The sequence below is a fragment of the Notolepis coatsorum genome (assembly GCF_963971535.1).
Source record: "Notolepis coatsorum genome assembly, chromosome: 6".
NCBI classification, from domain to species: Eukaryota; Metazoa; Chordata; class Actinopteri; order Aulopiformes; family Paralepididae; genus Notolepis; species Notolepis coatsorum.
This window is the reverse complement of record NC_140170.1, coordinates 52,440,396-52,457,014: the sequence shown is the minus strand read 5'-3', so window position 1 is coordinate 52,457,014 and position 16,619 is coordinate 52,440,396. Positions and strand designations below refer to the sequence as shown.

At 42.2% G+C, this 16,619-nt stretch overlaps 1 protein-coding gene across 1 annotated transcript; it reads left to right on the top strand.

Moving 5' to 3' along the window:
* The first annotated feature begins 8,482 nt into the window (after nt 1-8,482).
* LOC311230358 (uncharacterized protein) lies at nt 8,483-15,784 on the top strand. Its single transcript, XM_084316624.1, has 3 exons — nt 8,483-8,883; nt 12,385-13,730; nt 14,831-15,784. Exons 1-3 carry the CDS (start codon nt 8,706-8,708, stop codon nt 15,059-15,061), a joined length of 1,755 nt encoding a protein of 584 aa, XP_084172750.1. The 5' UTR covers nt 8,483-8,705; the 3' UTR covers nt 15,062-15,784.
* Nucleotides 15,785-16,619: the final 835 nt, after the last annotated feature.

Here is a 16,619-nt window from a genome sequence, read left to right as displayed (position 1 = left end):
TTCCGGTATGAGAGCAGACGGGTAACACACATGCGGTGGAGCTCCTGGTCAAAAGAGTGAAAAACGGATAAATAAAGACCCGAAAAGTGATTAAAAATGAAGATGCAAACGAGAAGGAAGGAGGAAAAAACAATTGTGAAGGAAAGAGAAATGGAGGACTCACGGGAAGAGGAGAGTTTGATGGAACAGAGTCCCCGAAGCGAGGCAGAGGAAAAGCAGGCGGAGGAGGGGGGAAGACCGGCCGGGACAGACACGGGAATGCCATGATGGGCCGTGGCCATGCAGGCCGGAATATTGGCGACCATACAAATGAACGCGGACACGATGCGGGCCGGAATATTGGCGACCATACAGTCGAACACGGACATGATAAGGAGCGATATTGAGAAGCTACGGGAGGAATTGAGGAAGGAACAGGAGGATTTCAGAGGCGAAATAAGTACAGAACTCAAAATGGTGGATGAAAAGATGGCGGAGCAGGGTAGAGGAGTAGCCGAGCTACAAACAAGAGTGGCGCAAGCTGAAGAATGGAACACAGAGATACACGAGGTGTTAACGAGAGCAATTCAACAACAAGAAAAGATGGAGACAAAGATGTCGGACATGGAGGGGAGGTCACGGAGGAATAACATCAGGCTATGGGGATTGAAAGAAGGAGTCGAAGGGGAATCAATGACCCTGTATGTGGAAAAGCTTATCAAAGAACAATTGAAGGAGACGGGACTGGAAAAAATGGAGATACAGAGAGCCCACAGGGCGTTGGCTCCGAGACCACAACCGGACAGACCCCTGAGGGCGGTGATTATTAACTTTCTGAGATTCGAGGTTAAGGAGTTGATTCTCAGAACCGCGTGGACCAAGAAGATAGAAATGGAGGGGAAAAGACTGTCGTTTGACCACGATTACTCGACAGCGGTGGCAATAACACGCAGGTCTTACGCGGGACTGAAGAAAATTCTGAAAGAAAACGGAATGAAATTCCAATCACCCATGACCTCGCTAAGGATCCACTGGAAGGAAGGGACGGTGACGTACGCGACGGCGCGGGAGGCGGCGGGGGAAATGAGACGACGGGGGATGCAGATGGCGGAGGACGGAGACGGAAGGAGACAGGAGGACCAGACGCTGAGCCTGCAGCAGAGATTGGAGAAAGCATGCAGGTGGACCAGAGTAGGAGATCGGAACCCGGGAGAGGAGGGAGGAGAGAGATGAAGGCCGAGGTGAGACGTGACAGAACGAAGGCGGAGACAGACGAAGAGGCCAGAGATGGAGAAGGAGGGGAGAGGAGGCGGGAGGAGATGAACGGATGAGTACACGCACAAGAGATTGAAAAGACTACCCAAATAGAGACAAGGTATAGGAACAGACATAACATATGCATGGACACGAAATACAAATGCTGATGAAGGAAATAAATGGAAATATAATTAGGTATAATAGACGGAACACAAAACATATTGAAACAAATACATAGACACACGCTGCGAGTAACACAGTTGGAAGGAATTAAGGGGATAAATAAACATCACATAGAAAATAAAGGGGAGGAAAAGAAAGTAAGAGGGGTACACAGAGGACGCCACACGCTTGTTTGGGAGGAAGGAGGGACATTGGAACATGTGAGCCACATTGAGAGAGACCTAGGAAATGGGGATCTTGGGACAGAAAGAAAGACACAGAGCGCTTTTGACCAGGAGCTCGACAGCACTAAAAACAGCAAGATGGCTGGACAAATATGACGAGCGGTTGGGGGCAAGGGTTTCAGACCCCCAAGCCGTCAGGAGGAGGCCTCTCACTAGGAGAGCAGTTACTCCTCACCCACCAGCAGGGGACAGGGGGGGACACAGGGACCCCCCGAACGCCTTGGGAGCACTTTATGTAGAGTTTATGTTTTTTATTTATGGTAATCATTATATGTATTCGGTGAAGAGAGCGGAGGCTACAACCGGAGGGGGAAATAAGTGTGACATGGGGGGGAATGACAGACGAAAGAAGAAGAAAGATGACAAAGGTTAAAGGTATAAAAATGATGTCGTTAAACGTTAATGGAATGAATAATCCGATAAAGAGGGGCTGTTGAAAAGTGATGTTGAAATGTAAAAAAAGTGAGATGCAAGTGATTTTTTTGCAGGAGACACATTTGATAGCACAGGATCATGAGAAACTGAAAAGATTTGGATATGAAAATGCATACTATAGTTCCTTTAAACGGACCCTGAGGAGAGGAGTAGCCACGTTAATCAAGAACACAGTCAAATTTGAATTGATCAAAGAAGTAAGAGACAAGGAGGGGAGATTTGTTCTGGTGAAGGGGAAAATGGAGGGTCAAATGGTTACGTTAGTGAATGTTTATGCACCCCCAGAGAGTGAGAGGAATTTATATGAGACCATTTTTGATATGATAGTGATGGAACTAGAAGGGATATTGATATGCGCGGGAGATTTTAATGTGGTACTGAATCACGACTTAGACACCACGAGTACTAGGAAAGGACGGCCACAGATCAGCAGATATATGAATATTCAAATGACGGAAATGGGAATTACAGACGTTTGGAGGGGGATGCACGCCATGGACAGGGAATACACACATTACTCACACCCACACGTGACATATGCGAGAATAGACTATTTTTTGATGACGACGGGGGACAGTTACAGGGTACGGGAGAGCAGAATAGGAGTAGCGGACATATCGGATCACAGCGCCATATATCTGACAGTAGATCTAGAAGGGAGACGGAGGAACACGATCTGGAGACTAAATGTAGGAATACTAAATAACAAGGGGGTGGTGAGTCAGATCAAGGAGGAGATAGCCAGGTATAAGGAGGAAAATGACAACGGGGCGGTAGACCCGAACATTCTATGGGACACACTGAAGGTGGTGATAAGGGGGAAATTGATGGAGAAGACAGCAATGCTGAAGAAAGCCAGAACGGAGACATATCACAATCTGATAGGGACGCTGAAGGATCTAGAGGGGAGACACCAGATATCAAAAGAACAGGAAACGCTCGGAGAAATCAAAGAAGTAAAGGCCAGGATAAATAGGGAATTATTGACGGAAATAGAAAAGAAAGCGAGGTTTATGAAACAAACGTACTATGAAGGGGGTCCAAAAGCGACCAGACTGTTGGCTAGGAGAATCAGGACGCAACAGAAGTTAAACACGATACACACAATAAGGGATACAAAGACTAATGAAATATTGAGGGACCCAGCTGAAATAGAGAGGGCATTTAGAGAATACTATGAGAAACTATACACACAGCCAAAGGCAGCGTGAGAAGAGGAAATAGAAGCTTATCTGGAGAAGCTAGAGTTACCATCGATAGGGAAAGAACAGAATGAAGAATTAAATAAAATAATTACAGAACGGGAACTGGAAGAGGCAATTAGTAGAGCTAAAAACAACAAATCTCCGGGGAGCAACGGATTCCCATCGGAATTCTACAAGACATTTAGAACAGAATTAACACCCATGTTAGGGGCGGCATTCAGACACACGATGGAAGAGGGCAAAATGCCCCCCTCGTGGAAGGAAGCCGTAATCACCAAGATACCGAAGGAAGGGAAGGATAGAGAATTATGTAGTAGTTTCAGACCTGTGTCCATACTCAACGTGGATTACAAGATGTATACATCAATAATATCAAAGAGATTCGAGACGTTTATGCCAGACATTATAGATGAAGATCAAACTGGATTTATTAAAGGGAGACAGACACAGGACAACGTGAGAAAGACATTACACATAGTGGAGGAGATACAAAAACAAGGTGGTAGTGCGGTACTGATTAGCCTAGATGCAGAAAAAGCATTCGACAGTGTGAGCTGGACATTTTTCTATAAAACATTGATGAGGTTCGGACTGAACGGGAGGGCAATGAAGATGATCAAGGCGCTATATCAAGAACCGACAGCGAGGGTTAAGGTGAATGGCAGCCTGACGGATAGAATCAGATTAGAGAGGGCTACCAGACAGGGATGTTGTCTCTAACCAACGCTCTTCGCCGTTTTCATAGAACCACTGGCACAACTGATCAGACAGATCGAGGACATTAAGGGAGTAAGGATAAAGGGAACGGAATATAAACTAGGCCTATTTGCGGACGACGTGATAGTATACATGAGGCAACCAGACAAGAGCTTCCCGGCACTGATGGATCTACTGAAAGAATATGGCCACTACTCAGGATACAAACTAAACGTGACAAAGACACAGACCTTAGCATGGAACTATACCCCAACGACGGAAATTAGGGAACAGTACGGGATAAGATGGGACATGGACAAGATTAAATACTTAGGGGTGAACATCACGAGAGGGGTTGGGAAACTGTTTGAGGCGAATTATACACAGATCAATCAGAACATCAAGAGAGACTTAGAGAGATGGACAGTAATGCCCTTGGACTTCAATTCAAGAATAGAGGTCATTAAAATGAACATACTATCAAGGTTACTGTACCTGTTCCAGTCACTACCGATACAAATACCACAGAATCAATTCAGGGAGTGGGACAGACTGATATCGAGGTTCATATGGGCGGGGAGAAGACCACGGGTCAGATATAAAACACTACAACTACCAAAGGAAGAGGGAGGGATGGCAGTACCCAGCCTACAAGATTATTATTATGCAGCACAACTGAGAGCAGTGACGTGCTGGTGTAACGACAGATATGAGGCAAGATGGAAAGACATTGAAAAAGAAGGGGAGGGATACAAGATACAAGCTCTGGTGGGAGATAGGGAACTATTCAAAGAAAAAGAGGGACTGTTAGATGGAACAGAGTAGTAAAAACACACAAATTGGAGAAGCAGTCAGGGGTTCTAAGATGGGTAGCACATGACAAGAGATTCAAACCAGGGAGGTTGGACCATGGATTCAGAAGGTGGGAGAGGGGGGGGCAACAGCGATATGCAAAATGATAGAGAAGGGGGAAATGCAAACACTACAAAAATTAAAGGAGAAATTTGAACTAGAAAACAGGGACCACTTCAGATATCTACAGGTTAGAGACTACTACAACAAAGAAATAAGGGGGGCCAAAGACGAAGAACAGAATGGAATAATCAAGATGATAGTATGGGCATACGAAGGGGGGCAAGGAAGAGTAATATCAGCAATATACCGGGCTATAATGAACAGCAAGGGACACACGACCGATTACATAAGGGAGAAATGGGAGAGAGAACTAGAGATAGGAATAACAGAGAAGGAATGGGGTAACATATGCGAGGTACAACATTCAACAACAGGATCGAGGATATGGAAAGAATTTGGATGGAAAAACATAATCAGATTCTTTATAACCCCAGAGTTGAAGGGAAAATATGTACCAACACAAAGGGCATGCTGGAGGATGTGTGGGAAGGAGGGGGCAAACCACACACACATATTCTGGGGATGTCAGAAGCTGAAGGGGTATTGGGAGGAGATAGGGGAGGCAATGATCAGAATATTAGGATACGGGTTACCACAAACAGGACTGGTGCTTTACTTAGGGGACCTGACACACGAGGGAATACAAGGGGGGGACAAGTATTTAATAAAGATAATGTTGATATCGGCCAGAAAAGCAATAACGAGACTGTGGTACAAAGAAGACCCACCGACAATAGCACAATGGGTAGGAATAGTAGAGGAGATACAGGATATGGAGAGAATAACACACATGCTGAGGCTACAGGAAGAGAAATTTGGGGAAAGATGGGGAACGTGGGAGGATTATAAGGGGAACGAAAATGACATCACAAAGGAAGGAACAAATGAAACACAAGAGGGCGAAGGGTAAAGGAGGAAAGAGGTTCAAGGAGGGTCTCTGAACCCATGTCACACACTTAATGTTTTCTAATTTTATTTTTGTTTAAGATATGACAATAGTTTTATGTTTTTTCCACTTCATTATTTATGTATGTGAATATTTGCTTAAGTCAATATTTTTTATTTTCGTCTTTTTGGGTATTACATTTTTTCTTTATTATTTATGTCTGTTTAATAGTGTTGTTGATGTTATTGTATATGTTGTGTTGTTTGTCTATAAATGTTCAATAAAAATTTAAGTTTAAAAAAAATAAGAACTTCTACTCATGTACAATAGAGAGCATCCTGACTGGCAACATCACCTCCTGGTTTGGGAATAGCACTGCACAAGACCGTAGCAGACTACAAAGAGTGACACGTTCAGCCGAACGCACAATTGGAGGGGGGCTTCCCACCCTCCAGAACATTTACAACAAGCGGTGCAGGGGTAAGGCTAAGAGAATCATCAAGGACTCCAGCCACCCGAACAACTGCCTCTTTGAACTGCTGCGGTCAGGCAAGCGATACCGGAGTCTTAAGGCGAGCACAGAAAGACTCAGAAGAAGCTTCTATCCCCAGGCCATCAGGCTGCTCAACGAACAATAAACACTATGACCATCAAACCATCAAATGCACACAACACACACACCCACACTCACTTAAACAAACAACACACTGCAGCACCCACTCTCCACACTTTAGATCACCTAAACACACTTTACACTTTATATTTATTGATAAAGGATTTGCACTACAACTCGTACACCTTACTGTAAATTGTACCTAAATTGTACCTCATCCCATTTCTGCTCTGCACTATATAGTATTGTATATTAGTACATTGCATAGTATATTGTATGGTAACTCAGTTACTTCTATTCTGCATCGAACATATATATATATATATATATATATATATATATATATATATATATATATATATATATATATATATATATATATATATATATATATATATATATATATATATATATATATATATATATATGTATATGTCTATACTGAACACTGTGACCTCTATTTTTACTTCTATTTTACATGCTATACTATTTTATTTCATACTTATCTTGTCTAGCAGTCTCTGGAGCGTAACAGTAAGAAGCATTTTGTATAAAAGTATTCTGTACTTCTGTATGACAACTATTAAAGAAACTTGAAACTTGAACTTGAAACTGTACAGGTATTCACCAGTCAAAAAGGAAAGGTACTGCTTTGGGGAGAAATTGTATTATCTACCATCACTGCCACCGGGTGTGAGAGGGTGTGGGATGTATTAAGGGGAGTGTGGGTGTTGGAGGAAATACTACGGTCGCCCTGGAGGGCAAGAAGGACCAGCGTAGAACCCCTAGGTTAGTAAACCCTAGGCCCCATCTGCCCCGCTGCTAAATCTAATACTCTTACACTACAGTCGGGGGCTCAGCCGGACCCAGATCTGCTGTGCTCCCACTACCTGGTGACAGTTCATATCCACTCTCATAATCCACCCTTCTACAATGACATCATACAACATTGTAATAGAACATTCTAGAACATTTGTGATGTGATCATGTTCTATTTGTGATGTGACAAAATGGCATCCAATGTAATAAAAAAAGTCAACCAACGAACTCGATTCTTGTACCGGATCTCCTCTCTGGTAAACAAGAATACCCTGAAGACTCTGGCAGGAGCACTCATTCAAGGGTACTACGACTATGCTTGCACCTCATGGTACCAAAGCACCTCAAAGGCGCTAAAAACAAAATTACAAACATCTCAAAACAAACTGGTCAGACTACTGCTTGACCTGACTCCTAGAACCCACCTCACCCCTGCCCACTTTGACAACCTAGGATGGCTTAGAGTAGACAACAGAGTACAGCAACTTGCAATGGGCCTGGTCTACAAGATACACTACACGACCAAGGTACCCATGTACATGTCAAAATACTTCCCAAAGGTCAGTGAATACCATGATCACAACACCAGAGGGAGTTCCACAAATCATGTTAAACCCAGATTCGGCTCAAACAAGGGACTAAACACGTTTCGCAATTATGCCACATCAATGTGGAACGCCCTACCCACAGCTGTAGAGGAATGTGAATCACTACCCACTTTCAAAAATACTATCAAAGAACACCTACGGGAGACTGCAATTCGAAACTGGCCCCTGCAAATGTCCTAACCCAACCCCCTCCAATGTACAGTAAATTACCAAGTATGGCTTTGTCAATATTCCAATGTACAGTGTCTTTTCTGGACTCTTTTGTATCACAAACAGTACTGAATTTGCAAATCTGGTATGTCATAAATGTATAGATGTAGCAGTACTGTCTATCTGTATGTCATGTATGTCATATGTAATGATTAATTGAAAATGGGGGACCCTGATGTAAACAAGACGAAAGTCTTTCTCTGGTCTGCATCCCCTTAACAATTGTATGTATTGAGCCGTACTGTATTGTATCCATCTGCAATCTGTTAATAAAGTTTTCAATCAATCAATCAATCAATGATAATATACGTCATTCTGAGGGAGTGTTTTTAGAAGAAGGGCGGGACCAAGAGGAGTGACAGTCCATTGTCCAATCACAGCACTGCTCACGTCGAGACTGTGTGTATTTCAGGGCAGTGTCGCAGCTTCCCGACACTCACTCATCTCTACACAACACAACAACAACACAACTGAAGACATGGAGACAATACTACTTCACGTTTGACGAACGTAATCTTATTAAAACGACACACAAAGGGCTGAAAAAATGAAGCGACTACATATCATCGTACTACAACAACTGTCGTTGACAATTGAGCGAAATCGGTCCCTTTTTGACCAAGAATACCAGAATACGTGAAGAAATACTGGACTAATTTAACCCCGGAGGAGAAAATGGCACCGAGTGTTGACGGTCTGAGCAGCCTGGCTCCGGAGCCGCGGACCGCCGAGGTGGAGAGGTGTGACGCCGCAGGGAGGGCGCTGCTGCCGGCGTGGACCAGACTGATGCTCGGCGTGCTGTGGGGACAACTGAGGCTGTTGGTGCAGATCATCTACTACAGCTTCATGTCAGGTAATAATGTGATTATTAATATTTACTACAGCTTCATGTCAGGTAATAATGTGATTATTAATATTTACTACAGCTTCATGTCAGGTAATAATGTGATTATTAATATTTACTACAGCTTCATGTCAGGTAATAATGTGATTATTAATATTTACTACAGCTTCATGTCAGGTAATAATGTGATTATTAATATTTACTACAGCTTCATGTCAGGTAATAATGTGATTATTAATATTTACTACAGCTTTATGTCAGGTAATAATGTGATTATTAATATTTACTACAGCTTCATGTCAGGTAATAATGTGATTATTAATATTTACTACAGCTTCATGTCAGGTAATAATGTGATTATTAATATTTACTACAGCTTCATGTCAGGTAATAATGTGATTATTAATATTTACTACAGCTTCATGTCAGGTAATAATGTGATTATTAATATTTACTACAGCTTCATGTCAGGTAATAATGTGATAATTTATATTTACTACAGCTTCATGTCAGGTAATAATGTGATTATTAATATTTACTACAGCTTCATGTCAGGTAATAATGTGATTATTAATATTTACTACAGCTTTATGTCAGGTAATAATGTGATTATTAATATTTACTACAGCTTCATGTCAGGTAATAATGTGATTATTAATATTTACTACAGCTTCATGTCAGGTAATAATGTGATTATTAATATCTACTACAGCTTCATGTCAGGTAATAATGTGATCATTTATATTTACTACAGCTTCATGTCAGGTAATTTGATACACCGAAACTAACCTTCGAATTTCTTTTTGGAATTCGAAGCTTCGAGATAAAAAAAATATATAATTTTAATTATTATTATTATTATTATTATTATTATTATTATTATTATTATTATTATTATTATTATTATTATTATTATTATTATTATTATTTTATGTTGTGGGACTTGTACAGCACTTTGTTCAACTTTGTCAGTGCTGTAAAGTTTAAACCTTTTTAAATATTAGACAAACAAAACACTTTGCTTTCATGAAATATTGTAAGCCTTCATTTGAGGCTTTATAAAAGCAGCACAATGAACACAAATCTGTCAGTGCCGAGTCTGACCTCATCTTAAGTTAAACTTAAGGGGAACTACTTTACTATTTCTTTCACTATGTTGGCACGTTTACACAATTCCTGTGAGTCAATGGAACACTTCTGTATGTTTTTTTTCAAAAATATTAATTGTTTTGTATTTCTAATCAAATACTCAAACAGCATTTTTCTACCTCAAGATCTTAAGCCGTTTTGAGACTGGGCTCATATAGGCGGCGTGTGAACCGGACATTAGGGTAGGCTATATCGGCGGAGCTCGCAATTTTTTTCCTTTTTTGTCAATACACACACCCACTAGGCTTAGCAAGGCGAGCCCCACTCATTTAATATATAGTGCAAATTAAGTGTTCAAATGAAGGCATCCAATAATAGATTAACCATTGTCTTACCTTAATGCAGCAAAATGCGACATTTCGTCTTGGCATCAATGATCTTTTCTGCTTTAACTTTGTCTGTGAGATCACTTTCAATGTGAAGCAGACTTGCTGAGAGAGACCGTTCACAACTTGAATCACAAGTTGCAGTGCTGACCGCAATGAAGGGAACGTTTTTCGTCATTTAGATCTCATCATGCTTTGAAAACAATGTACATACAGTAGCTCTAAAAAGTTTCCACGATTTGATGAACTCGGACTCTCATCATGTCCTCTTAGAGCAAGCCCTTGTTTGCCAAGATAAAACAACATACAGCCTCAGGTGATCCGTAGTTATGCCCAGGGCCAGCCCGGTGCAGCTTCTAAATTACTTTGTTTATATGCCTTGGAAAAATACTGTATATCCATTTTGCTTTTAGAAATTTGACTCAAAGCGATCGGCGGGCTGAAATTCGGAACGCAGATGTTTGCTTTACTGCGGGATCAGGATGATCATGTGAATGATGTGATTGGCTACATTATTTAACCTGAGCCTATGCGTGATTGGTTACTGCCTGTACCTGGAATGTTAAACGCTGCCACCGATTGACACCTTCGTCGTTGACACCTCGGCCAGCGGGCTGCAGCACAAGACACACACAATAGCCAGCAGCCTGCGCACATATATTATATATACATTTCAAAATTCCCAGCATAATATTTTGGGTAGGCATAGCCTAGCCTGGCCTTATATACCCGCCGCCTATGGCTGGGCTCCAACCACTGTGTGGCCTGGTGACAACTGCCACATTATTATGCAGCTGAGAAATCTCTGACATCACAGATATGCACATTTTCAGATGACTCAGTTCAGTGAGGGTGAATATTGTGAGAGGAGAATTGGAAGAATGCGCCAATATGAGAATTAGAGACATGGATCCTATTAATATAAGTCCACATAGCCAGGAAACAATGCTAAACACTGAAAAAGGCCATTTATAAGATAGTTCCCCTTTTAAATAACAAACAGCATTGCTTGTTGTAGATAACAAAGAGAGGCAGAGTTGATTTTGCACAAAAAATATATATATATTATTATTATTATTTCTTTTTTTATAATCGCATTTTATTTTCATATTCGAATCCCATGCCCATCGAACGAAGCTTCAAAGTATTTAAGACAGCCCGGCACAGACTCTGCTATATGTTGTACTTGTGTTTACCGATGGACGTTAACTACTGAAAATAAATATGCTGTTATTGTTGTAGGTATAACATAATTAGTAATACAAAAAAAAGTGGGTTCTCAATGTTTGTGATAGAACTATGGAGGTTAGCTATTTGTTATTAAGCAGATTAATTATTGGCCCTTGTGTGGTGTGTTCGCGTTTTTTTGTTCTCACCCAATGTTTACAGGTCTGGTGCACCCACAACAGTGTGATTTTAAAACTATACATACAGCCATAACTGTTTATGTAACAATACTTAACTTTATCTCAATTACGTCAGCTAAATGTAAATGTAATGTAAATTACAAGGTGAAGGTACACAATGAACCCTTTTGTTACATTTTTGCCATGTTTACTTGTTTTCAGTTCCAATTTCCAAACTTTAGCGAACACCACGGATGTCACAAGTAAAATAACACAATTTTATAACATATTATAAACATAATAATATATCATAACATATTATACATGTGTAGGGGAAAGAAAATGTGTTATTTTACCTGTTATTAAAATAAAATGAGCCATGGCCAATGAGTCTCTAAAAATATAAAATTGTATAATTTCTCTTTTAGTAAACATTGACAATGTGTCCCACAGACCCGAAACACTACACAAGGGTCCCACTACTCATGTTATCAACAATCAACCAAAATAATAATAATAATAAAATAAATCACTCTGATACAACGTTTGGTTTTGGGCTCTCAGCTGCCACAATGTAACAGTGTCTGTAACAAAGGACTTTACAGGATAGAATTTCACAAGTTGAAAGGAGAAAAGAAAAATTTATTTTGTAAAATGAGCCCCTCTCATTTCCCTCCTATTTTTCTCAGTTTTCCAGATGTTCAGGGTTGAGGTACATCTGAGAATCACGGACGAGACTGGTCAACACGTCCAGCACATGAGCACTGCCGCAAGCCCGACCGAATCCTTCCTCTTCTCCTCGCTGTTTGACGGTGATAACGGCGTCATGGTCGGGGGATCGAATCCACTCTCTAATTTCTGCGCAGATGTTGGCGACCCCTTTCCTGGGAGTTCCCCCGCCGAGGCTCTGTTGTCCAGCCTATGTGCCGACGAGCTGTGCTGCGTAGTGGACGAGTTTGTCTCCAGAACGACGGGCAAAGAAGAAGGCATCTTCCTTGGACACCACCCCAGCTGGAAAATGGGCTTCCCTGGCGACTGGAACATCTTCGTATCGAGCACTGACGGCTCTGGGAAGAGTGACACCTGTCACATGAGCACTGACAAAGTCTTTGAGTTCAAACACGACATTTCAGAAGAGGAGAAAAGTTCTCATTGGAGTAGTGAGGAAGACCACAACATGGGGGACTTTGACAGTGAAGAAAGCAAGGCTCTCTGGGAGTCCCTCTCCAAATCCAATGACCCGTACAACCCCTTCTTCTTCTCTGCCTGCATTTCAACCAACGCCACCATGGGGACGCCTAAAGCAGAAGTGAAGGATGACCGTGAATGGCTCTCGCCCAGCAAGGCCAACGAGGACCTTTCAGGGCCTCGTGGACGGAACATCTGGGGCGCCCGTTCGGACAGCGAGAGCAGCTGGGGCAGTTCGGACGGCTCGTGCGCCGACCTGGACAAGGAGGAGAGCGAGAGGCTGTGGGAGTTCTTCAACAGTCCTGTGGACCCCTACAATCCCATGTGTTTCACAGCCTGCACAGTCAGCACGGCCCCTCACACCACCACCAAAACACTCTCTCTCTCCCAAGAGACTCAACAGGCCTCACTCCCTGCACCTCGCTCCACGTCGGACACCGACACGGAGGAGAAGGATGGTAGTTTTGCCCCTTCCTCGTCAGAGGACGAGGAGGAGGAGCAGCTATGGAAATCTCTCTGCCAAAACGACGACCCTTACCACCCTCTCAACTTCCAAGCCTGCCTCCAGACCTCCCCTACGACCGTACTCCCACCCAAGCTGCACTCCTGGTTAGACCCAGATACGTCCTTCGTCCCCCCAACACAAACCACACCTTCCCTGGGTAAACAAAGTGGAGAAGAGGTCGTGAACACCAGGAGAACCAGAGCCACCAACCCGGCACTGGAACAGAGACACGGAGACAAACAGCCTCACCGTCACCCTGATACCACGCTTGTTCCATGGAAAAAGGCTGGACACACATCTGGGCCTGCTTCAGAATGCGAGGCCAGCACCACGCAAAAAAAGGTCATTATACAAATGTCAAAACTCTTGAATAATGACTCGTACAACGTTAACAAAATTGCTAGCTGACGTTAGGCCTACAAGTTTACTTAAAGGAACACGCCAATTTTTGGGAAATTAGCTTATTTGCCACCTACCCTGAAGTTAGACAAGCAGATACATACCCTTTTCTTCTCTGTGCATGCATTAGGCTTAGGGAACAGATTGATTGATTGAATTGATTGATTGAAGCCGCACCGTTAGCCTAGCTTAGCGTCATTCACTGAAAGTAGGTGTGCCAGTGTAGCCTAGTTCCCACCAGTCACGAAATACACTCCAAATACAACTCTAAAACTTTCCTGTAAACATGTTGTGACCCGTGTATTTACCACGTGGAGACATTTTAAAAAATTTGACATTTTCGTTTTCTAAGCAGATATATACTCGGAACAATTTTTTGCCGAACCACTGCTCCCTGGGCGCAGTGATTTCATCACCTCAAAAGCCCTGTTTTTTGAAAAACTCCAGGGTAGATGGCAAATAAGCGAATTTCCCAAAAAGTTGGTGTGTTCCTTTAACCCAGACCAAACCCCTAGAATGCACTCATGGGGTAGCTGAGATAAACATAGGATTATTATGTGCTGTTGTAAGCATTCAGTGAGGTCAGAGTCGATTCAGTATTCATGCCTCACCAGTGCGTAACAGGGCGTACTCGTGTGTTTAGCTGAGCCCTTGTTTGGTGTCTGCTAGCAACACCGCTGGTTGTCATGACTAAGCCAGGTCATGTGACACTAAACAGTCAACTGAGATTTGACTTCTGCATGGAGTTAATGGGTGTTGCATGAGTGTTACAAAGTCTCTCTGACAACCCGCAGCTTAGCATGCCATTCCATCATACAAGCTATACATTGTTAAACCCAGAGGCAGCAAGACAAACAATGTATCATGTTAGCCCAGCTTTTCATAGTGGAGCTACTGTCTAAGTAAAGATAAATCATATATATGGGAAAGTACACGGGTTTTCTTCATTTATTAAATTGATTACATTTATTACTTCATTTATTGAACTGAATGTTCGCATTCAAACACCATCACTGACATGGCTTTCGTTTGTACATTCTTAGGTGCGGTTTTCTCCTCTTGTCCAAGTCCATGTGATGCGCACCTGGCTGTTCGCTCGACAGGCCTCCCGCAAGGGACACTGGGAAGAGATGGCACGCGACAGGGACCGCTTCCGAAGGCGGGTCCAGGAAGCGGAGCAGGACATTGGCTACTGCTTCACTCAGTCTCACAGGGAGAAGATTCTGGCCCATCTGGACGAGACGTTGAGATCTGACACACCGTCCAGTCCATGATCACAAAATAAACTGATTTCCTTTTTCTAAATGAGAACTTCTGATTGATTGGTTGCAATGCAACAGGGAATATAATTTTGGCCAATTAGAATGTTGATATTAGGCCGATATATATGTGTGGTGTCAAGTTGAACAACCTGTACCTCAACTCATGGCTCATATTTGTATGCGATTGTTGCACTGACTTTTGACACTTTCTCATATTAACCTCAGCATTAACGTTTGTAATGTTTTTTGTATGCCTTATAATGACGTAGCAATGTAATTTATTCATGCCCTATGGAGCTTGTGATGTTTTTTTACAGATTGTTTTTGGTGTTTGAATTTTATGTGTTTTTATACGTCTTAACAAAAGACTTAATGTTGTGTCTAGAAGTTAAAGGTAGATCATGATAAAGCTTTAACAGGGCTGCGGTTTACCTTACAGTCCAAGTGTCTGAAATGTATCCTGTAATAGCAGTATAGCATGTTGAATATTCTTATATATATATATATATTATGTATTTACTATTTTTTTTTAATGTGTCTTTTGGCCTTTATTTAATTTGCATGGAATGAAAGAAGCTGGTTTTCATTTGACATCTCAAACACTTGGACTCTGTTGGAAGTCCACTGTCCTCTTATAGTTTTGTCATATAAGTGATCTGAATCTACCTATTTAAAATGTTTGTTAGCAAATTGTATTTGTTATTAGGCACTGTCGGATAAATAAAATAATTGTCACACCGTGATCTTGTGTTGTCAGGTCTGCATGTCGTTTGTGCTACAGAGCTGTTGCAACGGTTCCTTTTTTCCACTTCATTCACGTGTCCGGATCACGTAGGGTCAGGAGTGATGGGGGAGGGGAGGCTGGGATGTGTCAACAGTATCAGTCACAAGTGATTTGGAGGTTTGTCCTGGTGGTAAATGCGTCAACAGTCTTGTGATGTGTCAACAGTATATTTGGAGGTTTGTCCTGGTGGTAAATGCGTCAACAGTCTTGTGATGTGTCAACAGTATATTTGGAGGTTTGTCCTGGTGGTAAATGAGTCAACAGTCTTGTCGGAGCCAGAAATAGGTTTACAACATGCACAGTGAGAGAGCGAGAGAGAGCGATTTGATCAATTCCAAGGGTATATACACCTGGGCCCCGTTCCATGTACCGGGATAACCGAGTTAGCCGGATAACTTTAGCTGGATAACTCGGTTAGCCTGACTTTCCGATTTCATGTACCAGGATTTCCCAAATCACCATGACAACATATCCAAAAGTTTGAGCCTGCTCGAAAGCAGAGTTCAAGTTCAACTTAGCCGGATCACGCAGAGCCACGCCCCCGCAAAGAAGTGACAGCCCGTTTCCTGAAACTATTCCCACAGTCTACGATCTGCATTATACCATTCTGAATTACGTTTTTGTGCTCCATTCTTCCAGAGGGGGCTTTTGAAATGTAAAATAGACCCAAAATGCTGATATTAAATTCACTTTGTCCTAAATAATGCACGTTATATATACCGTGGCGACGGTGGCGCTCGCTCGTGCGACGTACACATGATGTGGTTATTTTAATTGTAACTGGGA

Excerpts from the sequence above, each read along its gene's own strand:
- LOC311230358 (XM_084316624.1), top strand. The coding sequence starts at position 8,706 with ATGGCACCGAGTGTTGACGGTCTGAGCAGCCTGGCTCCGGAGCCGCGG. Across the intron at positions 8,884-12,384 it reads CTACTACAGCTTCATGTCAG|TTTTCCAGATGTTCAGGGTT; the intron begins GTAATAATGTGA and ends TATTTTTCTCAG. Across the intron at positions 13,731-14,830 it reads CCAGCACCACGCAAAAAAAG|GTGCGGTTTTCTCCTCTTGT; the intron begins GTCATTATACAA and ends GTACATTCTTAG.